The sequence below is a fragment of the Puma concolor genome, chromosome C1 (assembly GCF_028749965.1).
Source record: "Puma concolor isolate L17-30 chromosome C1, mPumCon1.1.hap2, whole genome shotgun sequence".
NCBI classification, from domain to species: domain Eukaryota; kingdom Metazoa; phylum Chordata; class Mammalia; order Carnivora; family Felidae; genus Puma; species Puma concolor.
The window spans coordinates 45,974,255-45,998,298 of record NC_141674.1 but is presented as its reverse complement, the minus strand read 5'-3'; the positions used below and the strand labels follow the sequence as shown (position 1 = coordinate 45,998,298).

Here is a 24,044-nt window from a genome sequence, read left to right as displayed (position 1 = left end):
AAGTACATCTGAGGTCACCTTTCTACAAGGGGGAAAAAAAACTTAAGCCTACAATGACTTTTTTCTCTACAGGTTCCATTAACACATGTTAGACTTTTCACTGTTATTTCTATAGGTCTCTTTCACTTTCTATCACTTTGTCTCCCTATGGTTCAGCAGTCTGGATGTTTCTTCTGACTTTTCTTCCAGTTCACAATTCTCTCTGCAACACAATCTAATTTGCTTTAAAGCATCCATGGAGTCCTAACTCAATTATTGTATTTTCCAGTTACAGAATTCCCTATTTTTATAGATTCTAGATCTCTAAAATTCTCCATCTTTAACATATAAGTTATTTTAAAGTCCATGTCTGATAACTTTAATATCTGAATCACCCATGAGTCTGTTCCTGTTATCTTGGCCTTGTCTCCTAGAATGCTGAACACCGTACATGAAAAAACTGTACAAGCTCCAGATGATTTTATCTCCGCCAAAGAATAAAGATAGGAAGGAGATCATCTTAATAAGTGTGAAATTAAGCTGATTCTAAAAAGGATTTCGGTCCTCAGAGGGCTGCAACCAGAAACCCAACTGTTTACGAGGGGCTCTCCTTCTTGATAAGTTGTCAACTGCCTTCTCACCAAGACTCAAGTTCTGCTCATCTTTTCTGCCTTTTAGCCACTGCTATCTGTTTGGCTTTTCACATGTACCATAATTACAAATTAGCAAATGACCAAGAGAAAAGCCAAAGTATCAGACTCACTCCAATACATTTTTCTTCTCACTGGGACACTGACCACCCAAGTCTTGGCTGACTTCAAACAGATTTTTTTCATTTCCTCCAAATTTTCTAATTGTTCTTGACTAGAAGGTTGATTTGATACAAGTTTAAAGTCACAGCAGGTGTGGAAGTTAATCACATTAGAAAAAATGTTCATGCACTAATAGAATATTGAAGTTAAAAAGAACTTTATAAATTATTTATGCCAACCTTCCATTCAAAATAGGAATTTTATGGCAACAATTTTGATAGCTAACCATACAGGATCTAAGTAAATGTGTCAATGACAGAAATCTAACTGATCTGGGGACGTGTGGGTGGCTCAGTCGGTTGAGTGCCTGACTTCAGCTCAGGTCATGAACTGGCACTTTGTGGGTTCAAGTCCCACATCAGGCTCTGTGCTGACAACTCAGAGCCTGGAGCCTGCCTCGGATTCTGTGTCTCCCTCTTTCTCTACCTATCCCCCGCTTGTGCTTTCTCTCTCAAAAATAAACATTAAGAAAAAAATTTAAAAAAAAAAGAAACCTAACTGATTTAGAGTATAAGTTGTACCATTCCTAAACAAGCTCCTTGATAGAAAGATCCTCATTATTCTGGATTATAATTTGCCTCTTAAAATATTCACCCAATAGTACTAGCTATATCCTTCAAAACATCACTGAACATGGTGACTCCTTTTGCTAGATGATGGTACTTCAGCTATTCAAAAACATCTATCACACTGAAAATACATTTTATATAGTATAAAAAATGTTTCCTTTACTGTATTTCACATGGCATTCTTTTGGGGCTTCCTAATTATAAGGGACATTCCCTGAAATATGATTGGCTAAGTTTTGCAAATTGTAGTGCCAAAAAATGAATTCAATATTCAAAATTTAGATTAAGCCCAAGTACAGAACTACACTCCCTCTAAAACTACCAGCTAATATGGTCTCTATACATCTATTTTCCATGTGGTAACAATTTTTACATTTAAAGCATTCAAAACATACACTTCCTCAGCTTATAGTCAGCTAAAACTCCAACATTTCAAGAACGAGTGTCAAACTGTTCTAGTCTTTTATGCACCTCTTGTTTTTAACTTAAGTGCTAGATTTTACACTTGCCCCTATTCAATTTCACCTTCTTGGTTTTTGCACAGCAGTCTAAGTGTTAATGTAAATTTAAATTCTGCTTTTGTAATTTGTCTATTAATCGCCTCATCTAGCTTTGTACCATCCCAAATAGGAAATATTACTAATTAAATAGAGTCAAGGTCCAAGATTTCCCCTTAGGATGACACCTGGTTTCTTTGGGAATAGTTATTCAGCAGCAATAAACCACACACAGCACATTTCTTCATCTTATCCACAAAGTTACTGTAAGACACAAAGTCAAATTCTTGCTGAAATCAAGTTTACAACATATAGTATAACTATTACACTGTCTAACGGTGAATTAGTAGAGCACTAGGTAGAAGCTGGTATCAATCTGAGTAAAAGGTGGATTCATCATATATTTGACTTAGAATTCAAATGTGAGACAAGACTCATTTAGGTAAATTCCCAATGAATATTTCCCACTTTGTTTTAAATTAGTAAATCAGCTGTAGCAGCATCATTGCCACATTTTTAATACTGGTAAAAATATTCTGCGTAAAATCCAAAATGACTAAGCACAGTAAATGCTAAATACATATCAGTTTTATTATCTCATTAACTAAGCCTGGGAGAAGTGAAGTATGGAATACCATATAGTGCCAATCTATATTCAAACACCTTTAAAAAGAAAATGAAATTAACTGATATTTATAGTATTTATCAAGTAAAATGAGAATTTGGAAAAAAATTATGGTATATTCAAATTTTTTAATTCCATGATTTTCAATTATGACAGCTAGATAAACTACCTTATAACTAATTCATAATTTAGGAGTTAAGAGCCGTTAAATGTGAACATCTATTTAATACTACTGATCATGTATTTAATACTATATAAGACTGTATAAATAATATGAAGAAAATTTTCTGAAAAGAAGTATCTTAGTAAGTTAATACATGGGCATTCAGACTGAGACATGTTTATTGCAAGATTTGACCATTTTCCTTAACCATATAAAAAGTTGTTTAAAAAAAAAAAAACCTAATGGCAGGTTTAAAAAGATTACCACTTTAAAAACAAAGGCACCACCTAAAAAAATATGGTAAAATTTATCAGAGGCAAACATGGTTAAACCTAAGACAGCACTTAAGCAAGAATACTGTTCCCTTGAAGGGTGAAAAAGGTTTCTATTATTAGCAGAGATAAGAGCTGCCTGAAATTCTTTCCTTAATACACTATACTAAAAATAAAATGGCTCACTACATTTCAAAATAAACACATTGCTTTGTATATGCATTTCAGCCATTTAACAGATAAAAATCCATTCAACCTGATTCAAGGTGCTCTTATGTTTTTATCTGATACACATACTAGGTAGATTTGCTCTACTTATAACACATTGAGTATTTTAGGAATCTTGTGCTACCCACTTACTCGTTATCTCTTAAAGGATTTGAGATTAGATCTTCTGCTAGGTCAAATTAAATTATCAGCCTGACTCAAAACAATTACTTTCTCTATAAAATATTTTCCCTATCATCAAGGAAAGTACAAGAATCCCAGAAGAATAAATGGGTGTCACCATTACAAATACTACCAAATGTTTTAAGGAAAACTAACATGGATGACAAGATAAATTAATATTTTGGCATGTTTTTACCAAAACAAACAAACAAAGAAACACTATAAGCAGTGCTGTGTCAGCATGGGAAAGGGATAAAGTCCACAGAACTGAAGTAATTACTTCAGTCTATGATCAAACTTCCAAAATCCTCTCTAAATTTACACACATATACTAAGAGAAAGCTTGGTACAAAGACATTTTGAACACAAAGTGCATTTTCTGTAGTTTAAAAAAATGACCTGTATTAATTTTGGTTCTACTCTAAGTAGAGCCTTAAAAATGACCCTTTATAAATAAAAAAATGCCAGCTGCTGCTCACATTCTTTTCCTTCTCCTAACTTCTGCCTCCTTTTCTCAAGAGATCTGTGATTGCAGCCACAGGATCTGGAATATAAGTCAGTTACACGTTCACACCTATGCACCGGGAGTAGTGTATAGGAGAGGGTGATAGTGAGCAGTATCTAGAGACTCAGAGTTTTCTGAACACATCAGAAAAAAATATCAGAAGAGAGCTGGGAAACACTAAACAGAAGAACGTAAAGTCTTCCTCCCCCTCATTAAATAAACTTCTGGTCTCAGAACCAGATCACAGGTTATTCTCAGAATTCAACTAATTATGGGGTTTATATACATAAGACCTACTTACATAAAATTACATGAGAGTTAAGGACTTATGAGGGTCTCTTCACCTACATTTTTTCATGTTCTTCTCACAACAATGTAAGAGAACATGTGGTATTATTCCCTTTTTTTACAGATCAAGTGACTTTAAGGCCACTCGGCGGGCTTACAACATAGCAAACGTTCCACCCCAGGTCTTCCAAATCCAATGGTCTTTGTACTATATACCATGTTGCCTTTGTGTACTTACTTTGAACCTATCCACCATTTTTAACATTGTTTCTTAAGGGAAAAAAACATCTTCTGAGAGTCCCGTGAACTGATTACACAAAAGGAACAAAATCCATTCAGAAATTAAGGACCAAATTATCAATGCTGAAATCATCTACGCGATACAGAAGTCAGGGGGAAAAAAAAGTCTAAACACCACATCCTTTATCCAATTTTTGAGAGATACCACTGAATTGATTTTGATTCAAACACTAACCTTCTAAAAAAATTTTTTTAACATTTATTTATTTTTGAGAGAGAGAAAGAGAGAGCAGGGGAGGGGCAGAGAGAGAGGGAGACACAGAATCCCAACCAGGCTCCACGCTGTCAACACAGAGTCAGACGTGGGGCTCGAACTCACAAACCATGAGATCATGACCTGAGCCAAGGTTGGACGTTTTAACTGACTTGAGCTACCCAGGAGCCCCTAAACACTAACCTTCTAGTACTTGAGTAGAAATATATCTTTATTATTTGGAACTACTGTTTAACACTTGCTTAGAATCTGAATAATTTTAAAAGTAAAATCAGTTCAGCTAGTAAGTTATATGAACATCCACTATTACTTGCCTTTTTCTTATTTTAGTCATTTTTCATGTTTGTGGGGAAAAAAATTACATGACTTACCCAAAAACAACTGCATTTCAATAAAAAAAATTAGTAATTATCACATAACACAAGCAAGTTAGTCATTTAGAACTTCCTTCAATGTAGGCATCCAAAAAACAGGGGCAAATTGTTACAGCTCTGTCTCCATGTCTCTATCAGAACTGAAGGCATATTTGAACACAGCAAACACTAACACTTCACAGAGAGTGCAGAATTGATTCACAACACCCATGCACCCAGGCATCTTCACAACACTGCCACTTTATCATTCTTAAAGCCATTTTATGTACCTCATTTAATCCTCATAAAAATTCTAGAAGGCAGTAGGCCGAATGCTGTTATTGCCATTTTACAAAGGAGGAAACAGGCTCAAAGAAGGTTACTAGTTTTCCCAAAGCCACATAACTAGTGGTAAAATGGAATTAAAATCCAGGGCTAAAGACTTCTTAGACCTATGTTCCTTCTAGGACATCAAATCGTTTTTGTAAATTCTCTTTACTTTGGCTACTAAAGGTTACTGGTAATCTTTAGTCAGGGTTACTTTCATAATAAGAAAAAACTGAAATACCTGGTATTTATAAGAAATTTGGTTTAAAACTGTCAGAACTCAGCATGTTCATCCATATAAGGAATGGATTAAGGCATTAAAGTTAGGAATATGAAAAAATAAATTTTAATCATGCATATGATGGATTTTCAAAGAACAATTTTATTCTAAATGCGAACTAAAATGAAACATCAATCTTTTTTAATACTTGATGAATACCTACAGATATGTGAAATTACATTCTTGTAGATTTAAAACTCAAAACAACACACTATGCATCTTGACTTTACACTGCATGGAACACAGACTCTGGAGTCAGAAAATCTGGCTTATGATTGCCAATTCTGCCACTTACCTAGCACTCTGACCTTGAGCAAGTCACTTAAGGTATAGGATTCTCAATTTCATCATTTGTAAAATGGAGATAATAACAAACTCAAGATTATTCTGGGGAATAAATAAAATCAAATGCATTTTATAGTACTTAAAATGTTAAAAAACTGAGTCTAGTTGTAGCTTTTTTTTTTTTTAATGTTTATATTTGAGAGAGAGAAAGAGAGAGAGAGAGGGAGAGAGACTGACAGACAAGAGCTTGAGCAGGAGAGGGACAGAGAGAGGGAGACAAAATCTGAAGCAGGCTCCCGGCTTCGAGCTTCAAGCTGTCAGCACAGAGCCCAGGATGGGGCTCAAACTCATGAGCAGAGAGATCATGACCTGAGTTGAAGTCAGAGGCTTACCCAACTGAACCACCCAGGTGCCCCTTGAGTTGTAGCTTTTGTCCCTAAATTGTTACAGATGTGTTTCCCTTTTCTTTTGCTCTCCATTACATCTACATTTCAGCTCTGGTCTTCAGTAACTCAAATTTCCATTAATCGAGAAGGAACAATTAAAAATACCCATTTGGAGGAATTAAATCTTTTTAAAAATCAGTTTAAAGTTGGAAAGGATCCAATAGATTACATGTTCTAGCACTCTCCTTTAGGAGAAAAAGAAAACAAGGCCCAGGAAGTCAAAAACCATCCCAGCAGGGGCCAGTATGCCACAGGTACAACATTCTGGTCCACCAACTGACCAGGTAGTTGTCCAATATTCAACTTATCATTTAGAACTCGTTACATTTCAAAAAATGTAACACTGCTTGTTTTTAAAAATGTAATAAAAAGGAGCACCTGGAGAGCTCACTTAAGCCTCGGACTCTTGATCTCAGCTCAGGTCTCGATCTCAGGGTCGTGAGTTCAAGCCCCACATTCAGCTCCACACTGGGCATGAAGCCTACTTAAAAAATGTAATAAAAATTCCATCTGCTTATCTTTCCTGTTAAGTGAGGAAACAGTAAATAAATAAGTGGGGAATTAGTACAATTTTTTGAAAGCCAAGTCTGTGGGCCATTCACAGAACTATCTGAAAAACAGAGAAGGTAATTCCTTGATGAAACTACTACCTAGAAAAAGGCTAATGTGATTGCAAAGTATCCAGTGGTGTCTTCTGACAAAGAGTAAATATTTCATAAACCAAATCTATCAGTACTCACCTTGAAAACGCAGGCTGCTTTTCAAATAAATAATTAGCATTGTATTACATATATTCTTGAATCAGTCTTTGTATAACACAAACAACAAATCTATTCTTGTATTTCTATCATCTTTACTATTGAGATAAGAGCTGAACAAGTCCAATTACAAGAGCTCTTCAACAGTTCTCAAGCAGTTCTACCCTACCCTGGAAAGAATATGAACTAAATCAATGTGGAGAAAAAATTTAAGTAGATAAAAAGCATGACTTTTAAATTCTGTCAGCCTACATCACTTGTTTCCATAGCACTTCTCTGGTAATCTAACAAAACAATGGAGAAAATCAGTTTAGAACTTTTTAAATAAACCTTCCATTATTTAACAGCAAAAAGAAAAGTTCTTTATACTTTTAAAAAATGACTTGAAACAAGTGCTATCAAATGAAAATTATGCCACTTTCAACTTTTGCTTATCGTACCTAACGGCCTATAAGTTGATACACCAAGTTAAATCTTAAAAATCTGTAATTAGCCTAACAGTTAAAGAGAAAAGGCACACACAAAAATAATGCTACTTACTCTTCCATTTCCATGTTTTTAAAACCATATAAAACCAAATCACCGGGGCGCCTGAATGGCTCAGTCAGTTAAGCATCCAGCTCTGAATTTGGGCTCAGGTCATGATTTCACAGTTACTGAGGTGAACCCCACGTCGGGCTCTGTGCTGATGGCATGGAGCCTGCTTGAGATTCTCTACCTCTCTCTAATAAAAAACTTAAAAAAAAAACTAAATCATCTATCATTAAGTTATTTAGTAGGAATGAACTTTACAAGGTCTAAATCTATATAACAATTAAAAATATGTTTTCAATACATTTCAATTGTACTGGAACAACTGGGTATTCATTCAAAAAGCTGATCTTAGAACCTCCTCTTATACTCAAAAATTAACTCAAAATGGGTCATACACTTAAATGTGAGAGCTAAAACAAAATATTTAGAAGACAACGTAACAGAAAATCCTTGAGATCTAAAGCAAAGATTTCTTGGATATAGCATCAAAAGCAAGGTCCATAAAAACAAGAATCAATAAATTGGACCTCATGAAAATTCAAAACTTTTAAACTTCAAAAGACACCGTTAAGAAAATGAAAAGTCAAACAGATTAGGAGAAAATATTTACAAACTGCATCCAATAAGGAACTTGGACCCAAAATTTGTAAAGAATTCTTATAATTCAGCTCATGAGATGAGCAAAAGATATGAAGAGATATCTCACCCAAGACAATAAATATATGGCTAATAAGTATCTGAAGATAGTTAGTATCATTAATCATTAACAAATGCAAATTAAAGTCACAATGGACACCATTTCCACCCATCAAAATGCCTTTAAAACACACAACAACAAATGTTGGTAAGGATGTAGAGAAAGGAGAACCTTCATACATTGTGGGTAGGATAGTAAAATGGTACAACCACTTTTGAAAAGTTTGCAGTTTTTCAAAAAGCTAAACATACAAACTATGATATGTCCCAACAATTCTTCTCCTAGGTACCTGACCAAGATATATGAAAACATGTGCCCAAAGATTTGCATCCAATTATTTGTGGTAGCATTATTCGTAAATTTTTTTTAACATTTTTATCTTTGAGAGAGAGAGAGCGCAAACAGGGGAGGGGCAGAGAGAGAGAGAGGGAGACACAGAATCCAAAGCAGGCTCCAGGCTCTGAGCTGTCAGCACAGAGCCCAACGTGGGGCTCGAACTCACAGACCGTGAGATCATGACCTGAGCTGAAGTCGGACGCTTAACTGACTGAGTCACCGAGGCATCCCTGTGGTAGCATTATTTGTAATAGCCCCAAACTGAAAACAGTGTCCATCAACTGGTCAATGTACAGGCAGAAAGTGGCATGTCCACACAATGGAACATTATTTAGCAATAAAAAGGAATAAACTATTGACACGTTACCTCATGCATAAGCCTAAACACATCGTTAAAGGAAATATGAAAGACTCCATATTGAATGATCCTATTTATCAGAAATGTCCAGAGAAATAAAGTTTATTCAGACAGAAAACAGATTAGGGGTTTCCTGAGGCTGCTGGTGGGAACAAAGATGAACTGTAAATGAACATAAGGGATCTTACTGTGGTGATAAAAATGTTTTAAAGTTGATGTTGGTTCCATCTATGATGATGGCTGCATCATCAATAAAGTTACTAAAAATTAATGAATCATATATTTGAAATGGGTGAATTTTATGATACGTCAACATGCTTCAATAAAGGTATATTTTTCTTTTTAAAAAATACATTTTTTAAATGTTTGTTTTTGAGAGAGAGAGTGGGGGAGGGGGAGAGGGAGACAGAGGATCCCAAGCAGGCTCCACAATGACAGCAGAGAGCCTCATGTGGGCTTTGAACTCATCAACTGTGAGATCATGACCTGAGCTGGACACTGAACCGACTGAGCCACCCAGACGCTCCCAAAATACAAGTTTTTAAAAATACGTGTACTTTTGTTTGTTATCCCCTGAAGAATTAAATAAGACTGACTACAGCAATTTCTATCATTTTTATTGAGCAACTGTACTACTTCTAATCCGGGATGGGAAATCACAGTCTAACTTTAGAGAGGCTCCAACATGGTGTTAAAAACACTCCTCCGATTGTTCATTAGACTGGGCCCTCCAGGAAAAGGATTTCTCATAAATCAGCATACCTTCCACTGGTTTATATTTTAAGAAGCCAGTGCCTGGAAGCTGCTCAAGAGTATATACAAAAGAGATTTAAGTCGTCCTTTGACAATGGGCCAGTTGATCTGATGGGTGTTTTCGTCTACATTCAAATTATGTAAGAATTCAAAACGACAAACATTTTAACACAGTTTGAAAGGATGCAGGGTAAGTTATATAACTTTGAGGGTATACATGCCCAGATGGCAGAGGCACAGCTTGCTTGAGTAAATGGATCATGTCATGACACGGTAGCCCTCAGTAATGACACTGAATGGCAAGTAACCTTACAGGCATGAATCTAAGGCTTGGATCTTCCTATATTCATCCTAAATATATCCTCTTGGCTAGCCGCTCTAGGAAGCCTTTTATAATACCCCAGGACTTTATGGCACACATAGTACTGCAAAGATTTTTACAAACTTTTCAGGTCTTTACACAAATACCACCTTGTCTGTGAGACTTGGCCTGACCACCTTATTGAAAACTGCTAACCTCACAAAACTCACTCTCCTCCCTGATTCATTTTTCTCAGTAGCACTAAACTGACTACATATTTTACACATATATTCTGATCTTTTGTCTCCTCCTAGTAGAACATAAGCTCCACAAAAGAAGAGATTTTATTTAATTTTTTTTAACGTTTATTTATCATCCAGAGACAGAGAGACACAGAGCGTGAGCAGGGGAGGGGTAGAGAGAGGGGGAGACATAGAATCCAAAGTAGGCTCCAGGGTCTGAGCTGTCAGCACAGAGCCCGACGCGGAGCTCGAACTCACAGACCGCGAGATCATGACCTGAGCCGAAGTCGGTGGCTTAACCAACTGAGCCACCCAGGCGCCCCAAAGGAGAGATTTTAATGTGGCTGTGTTCCTTATTGTATCCCCACCGCCTAGAATGATGTCTAGCACACAGCAGGTGCTCGGCAAGTGCCTTCCGAATAAAACAGCATCAGACACGTACAACTAAATAAGATGATCTATGCCACGGGAATGAACGAGTTCCTTCTACCTATTTAACACCTTTGACTTGAGGCTTAAAATATGAAGTTTACAGGGAACTAAAGGCCTGAGAGTAAAATCTCAGACTGCCTACAGCAAAAGAAAAAAGCTGACGTTTGACTTGTAATTCTGGATTTACAACAATCCAACGGAAAGTATTTCTAATAAGCTGGCTCTAATTCTGAAGACAGGACAGATTAATAAAACCCCATGTGACTCCTATTAACATCAAAAAAAAAAAAAGGTTCAATACTTAACTAGTAACAAGTAAAAAAAATAAAATAAAATGACATCCAAAAGCAGCCTGTTTTTCTACACCCAAAATGGGATCCCATCACCAAGAAAACAGACCTCAGCTGGACAGGTCTTAGCAGTTCTGGCCTCCTGAGCCCGGCACGCTCCGAGGGCCAACACCAAGGAACCTTTAATCTGTCCCCATTCCAGAAGCCTTCCTAGACTTCTTTCCACACGCCAAGCACCCTTGAGACCCCCAGATCTAACCGAGCCCAGACCCGCTGCAGCGGCCTCCCTGCGTTCACGCCCCCACTTGCAGGCCCTGGGAACCTGCCCGAAAGCGTCCGCCCCACCAACCCGAGTCCCGGAGCACGAGCGTCGGACGGCAGGCACCTCCCGGCCTGGCCAGTACTGGAAGACATTTTGCACCTCATCCTGCTTCTGCCAATTTCGGTGTGACCTTGGGCTCGTTCCCAAACCTCTAGGGGTCCCCGTTTTCCCACCTTCAAGGTGAGGACAACACCTGCGCCGAGTCGCCGCAAGGATGAAATGAGCTCACACGCGAAGCACCCAGCAAGGCACCTGAGGCGCTGGAAACTCGCTCACCGGCACCGGGTCTTACTCCCCGGCGCCGCCCACACCGACTCCGCTGCAAGGCACCCTGCCCCCCAGCCAGACCTCCGGCGTCACCCACCCGGGCACGGACCGCCGGTCACACCCCGGGCCCGCCGTCGTCCCCGCCGCCGCCCCCACGCCCGCCCTCGCGGGGCTCCCGGGCCCGCTCCACCTGCCGCCAGGCCCGCGCCCGCCCGCGGCCCTGGGCGCGCCGGGCTCCCGCCGCCCGGCCCGGCCTCCTGCGAGCGGACAGCCCCGCACGGCGGCCTCCGGCGCGTACTCAACTCTTCACTTTGCCGAAGGTGCCGACGCCCAGCGTGTCACCCAGCACGTAGTGTCCAATCTTCACCCGCCCGTCGTGCTTCTGCTTCTCAGCCATCTTCGGCGCGCGCAGCCTCGCTCCGCCGCCGGCTCCTCAGTGCGAGTGCGGCCGCCGCCGCGGGCTCCTCAGTGTGGCCGCCGCCTACCCACAGTGCAGCGGGCCCGCGGCGGGGGGGGTGGGGGGAGGCCCGAGTCGCCGAGGGGCGCGGGGCGGGCGCGGCGCGCGGGAGGCGGTGGCGGCGGCGGCGGCGGCGGCGGCGTGGGAGCGTCCGGGCGCTAGCGGCGGCGGCGGCGGAGGCAGCGGCGGCGGCTGGGGGCTGGGCGGGGCGCCGGAGGGGGGCGGGGCGGGCCTGGGGGCAGCCAGGTGTGCGGGGGAGGGAGCGGGGCTGGGAGCGGGGCTGGGAGCGGGGCTGGGAGCGGGGCTGGGAGCGGGGCTGGGAGGGGGGTGGCCCCCTCCACCTGTGGGGGGCGCCTAGCGCGGGAGCCGGCTTCGGAACCCGCCGTGGGAGAAACCGAGCGGAGCTAACGTGTGAGCCGAGAGGGGCCGAGCGTCGGCGTGCGGCGACGTGGGAATCGAATTTGAAGAGAGGCAGGCCTGAGGTGTGGGGAGAGAGGGACGTGAAGTCTAAAGTGCGGGTGTAAGGGACGTCAGGGGGAGGCGGCGGTGGGGAAGGGCCTCGATCGAAGGTCAGTCTGCGGAGCGCTAGCGGGAAGTTTTTCGAGTCATGGGCGGGGTGTTTCTGATGCAGGTCTTGGCACACAGAGGACGCAATACTTGTGCTCTCTTCAGTTGTTCTCCACTGTGCATTTTGTAATTCTCCGTTCTCTTGCCCTGTGGTGCAAGAGCTCTCTCCCCAAGAGCTCTCAGTTCTGATTTGCATTTAGTTCTCCAGTAACGCACAGTCACGATTTTTGCTCGATTGTAATTTAGCGCATGCTTATATAAAGTGTAGATTTAGCTGGTCGTAGAGTTGCCCAAAGGGGGCAATAGTGAAATGAAAAGGGAAACAATGTAATGAGCAAAGCAAGTAAAATACATAAAGGACCTAGAGAATTGTGAAGAGCAAGGGCGATATAAGGACATAAATTAAAGAAAAATAAGAGATCGAAGTAGGGGAGAAGGGTGAGAGGAAACTGGAAGCGTGACACGCAGGCACAGTATTAAAGACTGACGAGAATTTCGTTACGAATTGATCTCTCCCATCCTCCCTCCCTTTCTTCCTTCCATGTGGTCCGAGTCTTCAGGGTTGCCTTTTAGTGCTTAAAAATGATTTGATGATTGGAACGGAATGTTTACGGAGTAGTTGAACATACTTAACTTGTGCGTAACACTAGAGTTTCAAGGTCATGCTCCTCAAACAGGAAGCCTCTTATCACACTGTTTATGTGTAAAGAGAGAAATGTATTGATCAGAAGGAATAAAATGTAATAAAAGTTTATTTTCTGAGAAGTGATAGATACACGAATGGCAAACATACATCCTTTCTTGTTCAGACACCAAGGCAATCTGATGAGAGATGATCACAGCTTATAAATTATAAATATCACAGCTGTTGAACAGAGGCTATTTTCGTTCATTCTTGGGATCATCTTTCTTGCTGACAAGAAGTATCATTTAAGAATCACTCTACCTAGCTGGCAATTGGGAGAAAACAGCCAGTTATTTTTAATGCTGAACCTTCATTTGGGTATTCGTTCAAATAAGTAAGAAAAGAGAATACTTAATTTTGCTTTTGGGACAGATGATGTATGTCTCTTCTTCTGATACACCAGTAAAAGACATTGAAAAGTCTGTTAGATTGTTTTCTTGATTCGCCATGAAGGCAGATTATAAATGGAGATTTTAAAGCATTTTACACACCATCTTTACTCCTCAATAATTACAACTTGTTATTATATACTTCATAACTATGATCCTTACCCAGCAACTGTGAACGACCTTGTAGCTTTATTATTATGCCAACAAGTATATACTTCGCTGATTAAAACGTTCATTTGAACACAATGATCTCATTTGACTGCCATAAAAGAAACTTATTATTACCCCCATTTTGTAGATGGTAAAACTTAAATCGGCTAAGTGGCAGACTCATCAGAACCCCTATGCACTTCTGACTTGTCCTTTGGTCTCTCTACCATACCACAGCTGCCAAAGAAAACCAAATGTGCTGTTCTAAGAACATTTAAAATGTTCACGATTGGAGTCCCATTCTCATAGTTATGTCTAGGGCAGGCCAACAATGTATACTTCAAGCTTATACGTTTAGCTGTCTTCCTGACCTCAGTTTGGCAGCAAGATTGAACCCTAAGGGCTGAGAAGGCTGGGAAAGCACCACTCTCTCATTGGCAGGGAGCAGCCTCCTGTTGCCCTGGGGCATTTCGGATGTGGTTCCCAACTGCCTCACCCTCCGCAGGAATACAAACCTGACTGTTCATCAGAACAAATCTCCTTAAGTGCCGTGCCCCTTGGAGGTCTCACCACCACCAACAGAGATGTTCTGGTAAATAACAATATTCCCCATTTGATTATTTTCCAGTGATGCTATAGCGTCCCTATGTTCTTTAGTACCTATCTCTAGATTGGTGCCCCAGACAGCCATTTAGTTCTCAACCCTGCTCCAGCTATTAACTGCTTTACCCACTGATACTGGGTCTTTGGGGTTATTTTACTTCAAATACTCAGAGCTTGAATAAGAGAATAATGGACTACCACTAGCCAAATATACTACACTAGATTCCACTGGTATTCTCAACAACCAGTTCCTTCAAGTCTTTGCTCAGTCACCTTCCCCATGAGACTTACCTGCTTTGACCATCTTATTTTAACATGGGAAGTACCAGCCCACCCATACTCTCTGCCCTGCGCGCTCTCCTTCCCCCTACCCTTCTCAACTGTTTCTTTTTCCCCCATGGCACTTACTTTCTGACATACTATTTCATTTCCTCGTTTGTTATGTTTTCGTTTTGCTTCTCACTCCTAACTAGAATGTAAGCTTCAAAGAGAGAGGGTTTTTTTTTTTTTCTCTATTTTGTTCACTGATGGATCCTTGGCTCCCAGAATAGTGCCTAGCAAATTACAAGCACTCAAGTGGATTCACGTTGTGTGGCACCTGAAGTTTATATAATGTGCAGGACCTCTTTAAGGAAAAAAAATACAAACTTGTGTATGAAAGTGAGTATTTATTTGAAAGAGAGAACACAACTATGTACACATCCTTTGAAGCTGACAACACAAACATTCCTAAATCCAGAAAAATAACATTTTTATGAATTAATTGTCCCACACACCTCTATAATACTTGTGTACATTTTTGGAAGCATATTCTTTGATTGTCTCTTCATGTTTTATAATTTTTTATTTTCTTTTAGGGAGAGAAGGGGGGGCATGTGAGCAAGGTAGAGGAGCGAGGAAGAGGGAGAGAGAATCCCAAGCAGACAACATGCTCAGCACTGAGCCCAGCACAGGGCTCAATCCCACAATCCTGGGATCATGACCTGAGCCAAAATCAAGAGTCAGACCCTCAACCAACTAAGCCACCCAGATGCCCCTAATATTCTTTATAGAGCACATAGAAAGATAATTCTGTCCTTCCTGTGACATTATTCATCAAGTTTTTGATCACACATTTCTCTTTGGGGTCCCCATAGGACTTTCTTCATACAGCTAATAGAGCATCTATCAATTCTATTATATATTAATATCTCATGTATTTTTCATATATACTTATATATAAGTGAATATTTCATAGATAGATACATAGAAAAATTACATACCCCATCTGCTGTTCCTAGGGCCTAACAGAAAGTGGTACATCATTCCAGAAATATTTGCTGAATTGAAATAAGCAAAATAGTTACTAAACCATAGAATCAAGGAACAAGAGGGGCACCTGGGTGGCGCAGTCGGTTAGGCGTCCGACTTCAGCCAGGTCACGATCTCGCGGTCCGGGAGTTCGAGCCCCGCGTCGGGCTCTGGGCTGATGGCTCGGAGCCTGGAGCCTGTTTCCGATTCTGTGTCTCTCTCTCTCTTTCTGCCCCTCCCCCGTTCATGCTCTGTCTCTCTCTGTCCCAAAAATAAATAAAAAAAAAAAACATTGAAAAAAAAAGAAAAAAAAAAAGAATCAAGGAACAAGAATATAGGGAAGAGCACTTTAAAAAAAGAAGTTGGGTGCCTAGCGGGCTCAGTTCAAAAAGCATATGACTCCTGATCTTGGGGTCGTGAGTTTGAACCCCATGTAGAGTGTGGAGATTACTTAAATGAAAACGTTTAATAAAAAAATCATAAAATTAAAAAGTCAAAATTAATAGTTTTATTTTATGCAAATGCATATTAACTACAAAGCATAATTTTCTATCTTTAGTGCAGTAGTCATTAGTGAGATTGGAAATAGGCATAAGGGAGAACATGTAGGACCTTATAGATTCATCCTAAGGCATTTCTGTTATTGCTCTGAAGTTTAAAATAAGAAGAGTTGATGGGCCCCCTGGGTGGCTCACTTGGTTAAGCGTCCAACTCTTGATTTTGGCTTGGGTCATGATCTCATGGTTCTCACGGTTCATGAGATTGAGCCCTGGATCAGGTTCTGCGCTGATAGCCTGGAGCCTGCTTGGGATTCTCTCTCTCCATTACTTTCTGACCCCTTTTCTGCACACACTCGCATGTGCTCTCTCTCTCTCTCTCTAAATAAATAAACTTAAAACATATATAAAATAAGAAGAGTTGGACATTCAGTGATTAATGAACTGCGTTGATGGTATGTTTTATGTATTACAAGACCAATAATTATCTAATTTTTATTATGAAAAATTCCAAACATAAACCAAATTAGGTAGTAGAAATAACCCCTACCCTTGATGATTATCAACAGTGTCAACATTTACCAGTCTATCTTGGCACTTTTTAATTTGTTTCCTAAGGTATTTGAAAGCAAATAACCAGATAAAATATTTCACTGATAAAAAAAAAAAAGTACTTTAGGGGCACCTGGCTGGCTCAGTCAGTTGAATGCCCAACTCTTTATTTCAGCTCAGGTCATGATCTCACAGTTGATGGGATCAAGTCCCATGTGAAGCTCTGTGCTGATAGCATGGAGCTTGCTGGAATTAGGTCTCTCTCCCTCTCTCTCTGTCCCTTCCCTGCTCATGAGCTCTCTCACTCAAAATAAATCCACTTAAAAAAAAAAAAAAAAAAACAACAGATCATTTGATATCTCATTGGTAAAACTAGTAGAGTTGAAATAGATTATACTGAAGGTTCTTTTCAATTGTTAGGAAATTCAACTCCCAGTCCCCACTCCCCATTTTAAAATGAAACTATCAAAGGAAAAAGATAGGATTACAAGAAAGTACTGTAGGCTATAGCCCAAGGTATCAACAAACTGCTCTTGGTACATTATTTTCCCTATACCCATCTACCTCTTGACATTTGTTATTACTGGTTTGTAAGGTTGAGAGAATAATATTTCTGGGCCCAACCTTCTCCAAAAGGATAAGTAGATGCAATATGTGTGACAATACTTGAAACCCTTTCAAGGAAATATAATATGTAACTTTGAGATGTAATTTTTAGCAGGTACCCTAGTCACAGATATTCAACTTAATGTAATCCATTTCCATTTTGTGGCTGAGTACATTTCTAAATTGCTTCAATGTGAGTCAACATTGTAATTTTCAGTGTAGCTGAGAAAAATAAAACATTTTGGATCAAATTTCTTCCAAGAGCAGATGCATTAATTGGAATAACAAAGGTTGTTTGCTTTGCTGTATAAACATTATGGATCTGATGGCATTTTTAGAATCTTGCTTTCATGTGTGTGTTGACAGCTTGCCTGAAAAAAGCTCAAACACATTTTTAGATCAGCTAAATCAATTGTTTCCCTCCTGGCATGAATTCAGTGCCTATCTATACTAAATACTTTTAAATTGGTGAGGTTGAATGAGATATCAATGTCACCTTGAATTGATTATCAACTTTGTTATGGCCGTGCTTTGGAATTAAAACAACCCTTGACAAAACAATATAGTATATATATATTATTTGAAGTCTTTTGTAATCCACTTTTAATGACCTCAAGTGGGTGTTAATGCTTTGGCTTGTTGGCTCAATCCTGTTAGCATTAACTACAAAGCTTTGACATGATTAGTTAGTGCAAACTTAAGATCAATTATGTAATTTCAAAATTTCCAAATGGTCTGTAAATGACAAAATAATTCACCCTCTAAGAATAAAGACCTTTAAAAAATAACCAAAGAATTCAGTTTCTTTTCTTTCTTTCTTTTTTTTTTTTTAATTAGAATGTGGGGCAGTAGGTGCCCTTGAAGCGTTCTTAACTCTGAAGTTGTGATTCTATGAAATTAAACGTATTAATACTTTTTAAAGTATTTATTAATAAACCTTTCACCCTTTGTTCTTAAAATATTGAAATGTTTTAGAAGTGGTATAAAATTAGCTTTATCTATTAAAGATTCCCAACTTCTCTGAGTATATAGTTCCTTGTTCTAAATATATTCATTTATTGAACAAAGATGTTTTGAATGCCTACTGAGAGCCACACACTCTTCTAGGATATAATTTTAAGGAAGGTAAGGTATATTTTATTATTTATGTTATTATAATATTATTTATATTATTGATATATTTGTGTGTGTGTCTGTGTCTCCATCCCTATAGGATAAGGGCTATTGCATTGGGGTTTTACAGTAGGAGAGAGATTTGGCTCAATTCCAAATACAATAATGAAAAGTAGGGATTTATAGACAAGGAGCAAGATGGGAGGGTCAGTGGGTAGGAAATTACTAAAAGGCTAGAGCATGTGACTCTTGATCATGGGTTCGTGAATGTGAACCCCATGCTGAGCATACAGATTACTTTTAAAAAATAGTAAAAAAAAAAAAAAAAAAAAAAAAAGTAATTCTTTGCTAAAGTGACCTAACAGGACAAGGTGATGGTAAAGATGAAGAACTTTGTTGAGTAGTGAGGGTTATTAGTCTGGCTGAACTAACTCAGTAGTATTCTTTTTTATTTTTTTATTTTTGAGACAGAGAGAGACAGAGCATGAACAGGAGAGGGGCAGAGAGAGAGGGAGACACAGAATCTGAAGCAGGCTCCAAGCTCTGAGCTGTCAGCACAGAGCCCGACGCGGGGCTCGAACTCACAGACCATGAGATCATGACCTGAGCCGAAGTCGGACGCCTAACAGACTGGGCCACCCAGGCGCCCCTAACTTAGTAGTATTCTTGCCCAAGGGTGGGTGCCCAAGGGGAGAGCCTAAGTGTGCCCAAGGGTGGGGCCTAATTGGGCTCAGAGGAGTCTGACAACAATCCTGTCAAGGAGAGGGTCTTTGTCGCATTCTAGGGGGAAAGCCAGACAATAAACAAGCAATCAAATATATAATCTAATGTAATATTAGTGACAAGTGCAGTAAAGAAAAACGAGCAGAGTAAATGGATGCACAGATGAAAGTGAGGAAGGGGGAAGGGTTGAACAGGCATTTTATACGGGTTGTCAGAGAAAGTCTCTCTGAGAATGTAGCATTTGAGCAGACAGCTGAGAATTATATGAAGGAAGGAACCATTGAAATGTCTGAGATCAGAGCATTGCACACAGAGGCAAGAGCAAAGACCCTGAGATAGTACAAATAGCATACAGAAGATACAGCAAGAAAACCAATGTGCCCAGAGTGGTGAGTACAAGAATGAGAATAGATGGCGTTGCAATTAGAATGCTTAGAGCCAGGGACACCTGGGTGGCTCAGTTGGTTAAGCGTCCATATGTGGCTCACGTCATGATCTCATGGTTCAAGGGTTTTGAGCCCCACATTGGGCTCACTGCTGTCACTGCAGAGCCAGCTTCAGATCCTCTGTCCCCCTCTCTCTCTGCCCTTCCCCCACTGGTTCTCTCTCTCAAAATAAATAAACTTAAAAAAAAAGAAAAGAAAAGAATGCTTACAGCCAGATCATATTGGTTAGGCTATAGTAAAAACTCCGGACTTTTTTTTTTTTTTTAATTTTTTTTTTCAACGTTTATTTATTTTTGGGACAGAGAGAGACAGAGCATGAACGGGGGAGGGGCAGAGAGAGAGGGAGACACAGAATCGGAAACAGGCTCCAGGCTCTGAGCCATCAGCCCAGAGCCTGACGCGGGGCTCGAACTCCCGGACCGCGAGATCGTGACCTGGCTGAAGTCGGATGCTTAACCGACTGTGCCACCCGGGTGCCCCATAAAACTCCGGACTTTTTAAACAGTGTGATCATAGTTTTTGGAGGATTTTGGAACGGGAGACTGGCATGATATGAATCATAAACTTAAAGACCTCTCTGGATGGCCGTGTGGAAAAGAGTCGAAAGGGACAAGAGTCGAAGCAGAGAAACTGAGAGGCCATTGTGTAGTAGAAACAGCTGAGGGCCAATAGGCGCTTACACTAGGGTGATAGCAGTGAGGATGGGGACAACCATCCAAATTCGGCATATATTTTGATACATTCTTTATCCAAGAGGATTTGCCAGTGGTCGGATGAGTGATGTGAGAAGAATCACAGAAACGAATGAAACACTTTGATTTCTTTTGGCCCATACAACCAGATGGACGGGGGTGCCACGGACTGACTTCTCATGCAAAAGACTTCATGAGAAATCAGTTGGGACGAAGGGAAGGACGAGGGACACAATTCTGTCTTGACCATGGTGAGTGTGAGAAGTTTAACCAAATTCAAAAGGATCCGTCCAGTAAGTAGTCAACCAGAAGAATGGGAACCTCAGGGGACGGGTCCAGACAGTAAATCCAAGTTTCAAAACCATCAGTTTATATACCCTGGGACTGGCGATCCCTTGGGAAATCAACATAAAGAGCAAAAGGAAGAGATTCTCGCACTGAGGTAGGTCAGACTTAGAGAACTATAAAAGGAAGAGGAGTTAGGGGAAAAAAAAAAAGATACTAAGAAGGAATATCCATTAAGGTAGGAAGAAGTTTAAGAAAGTATTATCGGGGCGCCTGGGTGGCGCAGTCGGTTAAGCGTCCGACTTCAGCCAGGTCACGATCTCGCGGTCTGTGAGTTCGAGCCCTGCGTCAGGCTCTGGGCTGATGGCTCAGAGCCTGGAGCCTGTTTCCGATTCTGTGTCTCCCTCTCTCTCTGCCCCTCCCCCGTTCATGCTCTGTCTCTCTCTGTCCCAAAAATAAATAAACGTTGAAAAAAAAATTAAAAAAAAAAAAGAAAGTATTATCAACTGTTTCAAGACCCTATTGGCAGCCTTGCCTAATGCTACCAAGAGGTTAAGCGAGTTGGAGTTGAAGAGTAGACTATTGGATTTGATCACGGACTTGATAGTGGTATGATGATGGTGGTGTGAATGGAGTGAGTTGAGGAGAAAATTGAAGCGAAGACCTAGGAGAAGATGATTCCCTCCAATTCTCGGCTACGAAAGGGAGCAGAGACATTTATGAAGTTTGCTTTGCAGGGGGTAGTAGCAATTGGGGAATGTGGAGACAAGAGGGAATGGTTTAGGATGAGGAAAAATGCCACATGCTTGCGTGCTGATTGGTATGAACCCGTAGAAGCAGGGGGGGAAATGATGGTGTAAGACAGAATGAATACCCGTGGAACGTTTAGCAGTGAATCCTGATTCGACAGTCCTGCAGGACCTCTCATACCTGGACTTATACTCTAATGGAAATCATATACACTTTAATAGATTGCAAAAATGGTGCAAGAAGGGGTGGGACAAAATCATGGATAGAAGTGCCTGAAGAGTAAGGAACCGTAGGTTAGAAGGCTCTTGTATTTGACCAGGGGAAAAAAGGTTAAGGACTTGAACCACTGGCAGTTCCCACAGGGAAGGAGAGGAAAGGGTGGATTCGAGTCATATTGAAGAGGAAGAATGAATAGGATTTAGTGACTGCTTATTTATGAATTAGGAGAGAAATGGAACAATTTTGGATGACCTCTAAGTGGATGAATCTTTCTTAAACAATTCTTAGCCTATCGCTTTCTTCCTTAAAAATGTTCCAAGACGGCTCCCTCTCTCTCTGCCCTTTCCTCACGCTCTGTCTCTGTCTCTCTCTCTCTCTCTCAAAAATAAATAAACATAAAAAAATATTTAAAAAGGTGTGCCTGGGTGGCTCAGTCGGTTAAGCGTCTGACTTCGGCTCAGGTCATGATCTCGCGGTTTGTGAGTTCGAGCCCCACGCCGGGCTCTGTGCTGACAGCTCAGGGCCTGGAGCCTGCTTTGGACTCTGTGTCTCCCTCTCTCTCTGCCCCTCCCCTGCTCTCACTCTGTCTCTCTGTCTCTGTCTCTGTCTCTCAACAATAAACATAAAAAAATATTTTTAAAAAATGTTCAAAGACAGGGCACCTGCGGGGTTCAGTCGACTAAGCATCCAACTCTTGATTTCAGCTCTGGTCATGATCTAATGGCTGTGGGATTGAGCCCTGCGTTGGGTTCCATGCTGAGCTATGGAGCCTGCTTAATATTCTCTCTCTCTCTCTCTCTCTCTCTCTCTCTCTCTCTCTCTCTTTCTCTTTCCTGCTCGTGCACTCTCTGTCTCAAATTTTTAAAAAAATTAAAATTGAATAAATACATAAAATAAAAACGTGCAAAGACTTTACATTGCCTAATGATTAATGTTTAAAGCTCCATAGTCTGGAATTCATGGACCCCTGAAATCTGCTTTTTTGGCATGCCCAGTACCTTTCTTAGAGATTTCGTTGGAACTCAAGGACTTAGTGAATTCTACTTTGAAAAGTACTCGTCTAAAGAGTAAAATTCAAACTCTTTCAGTCTGCATTCAAGGCCCTCTCTAATCTCCTTACTAATCGCATTTCTTTTCTCATCTTTCTTACCTGTAGGTCTTTTCCATTCTGTGTACACATGAAGCTATAGCAGACAAGTTCCTTGTTCTCATTGTCTGGAACTCCTTTAGCCGTTGGTACTCCTGATCACGGTCTGCCTAACAAATACCTCCATGGGTTTCAAAATTCGCCTCCTCGGTCCCGCCGTTCTGCAACGTCCCAGATACAGTTGACCACGCTGTCTTTAATAATGTCATGTGCTTTATACAATTAAATCCCTCATTGTACTTACCTATTTATAGGTCTGGTTCACCGTTTGACTATTAATTCCTTGAGGGCAAGCTGTGTACGCAGTACGTGGTAATGGTACTTAATATATGTTGATACATGTACTTAATACATGTCAGTGGAGTGAATGAGTAACAGATGAAATCTCACTTCAGGCATAATGTTATCTGGATTCACCTCTCCCCTCCCAGGCAGCCCTAAAGGGTTCTTCCTGTTTACTCCTGTAAGGTCCTGTATCACTTCTGTTCTAGCACCATACTGTGCTCTAATGTCGTATTTTGCTCTATAGCATTGTTTCTTCTGCCTCTTTTGCTGCTTATATCCCTTCCCTGCAGTGTTCAAGTGCAAGGATTTTATCCTGTTAATCTCTGTATCCCAATCACCTAGGTTCTTAATATATGCTTTAAAAATGTATTGTTTAATGGGGCGCCTGGGTGGCGCAGTCAGTTGAGCGTCCCACTTCAGCTCAGGTCATGATCTCACAGTTTGTGAGTTCGAGCCCCACGTCAGGCTCTGTGCGGACAGCTCGGAGCCTGGAGCCTACTTCGGATTCTGTGTCTCCCTCTCTCTCTACCCCTCCCCTGCTCATACTCTTGTCTCTCTCTCTCAAAAATGAATAAACTTAAAAAAATTTTTTTTAAATAAAATAAAAATGTATTGTTTAATAATTAAAGAGCTATCTTGCCTTTTAAAGTCTTATATCACATAATCATGCCCATGTTCTGGGCTAGAACTCCCCCAGAATCTTTTGCTCAGTTTCTATTGACCTGTACCTGTATCTCTTGTGTAATTACCACTTTCTAGGACAGTAATTGGTACAGAGTGACTACAAAAGCCTAAGAACAAGAAAAATCTTAGTCTTCATTATATTCCCATACAGCTGTATTTCTCTTCTTTTTTTATACTTGAATAGCACACTAGTTCCTAGAGCCCTTGTCATAATTCTACCCTTCCCATGGGAGAGAGCTGTAAAAACAATGCTTCTGAATCTGATATGATTTATTTTGTTAAAATAAGCAATCATAAACTACTGCATTT

General features: G+C 40.4%; 1 protein-coding gene and 1 long non-coding RNA gene across 5 annotated transcripts in view; one reads left to right on the top strand and one right to left on the bottom strand.

The window, feature by feature from the left end:
- PRKAA2 (protein kinase AMP-activated catalytic subunit alpha 2) overlaps positions 1–12,098 on the bottom strand; it is an 85,126-nt gene extending 73,028 nt beyond the window's left edge. Inside the window, exon 1 of one of the 4 annotated variants that reach the window (XM_086717086.1) lies at positions 11,899–12,098. In XM_086717086.1, coding sequence (XP_086573212.1) covers positions 11,899–11,992 — 94 coding nt within the window. In that variant the 5' untranslated portion in view covers positions 11,993–12,098. Of the gene's footprint in view, positions 1–11,501; positions 11,645–11,898 lie in introns of those variants that run through there. The other 3 variants (XM_086717083.1, XM_086717092.1, XM_086717085.1) reach the window with 3 other exon arrangements.
- A 282-nt stretch (positions 12,099–12,380) lies between these two features.
- On the top strand, positions 12,381–23,015 carry LOC147578045 (uncharacterized). Its single transcript, XR_015254181.1, has 3 exons — positions 12,381–12,534; positions 20,515–20,616; positions 22,776–23,015. It is a non-coding gene; the product is annotated as an uncharacterized LOC147578045 (long non-coding RNA).
- The last annotated feature ends 1,029 nt before the right edge of the window (positions 23,016–24,044 follow it).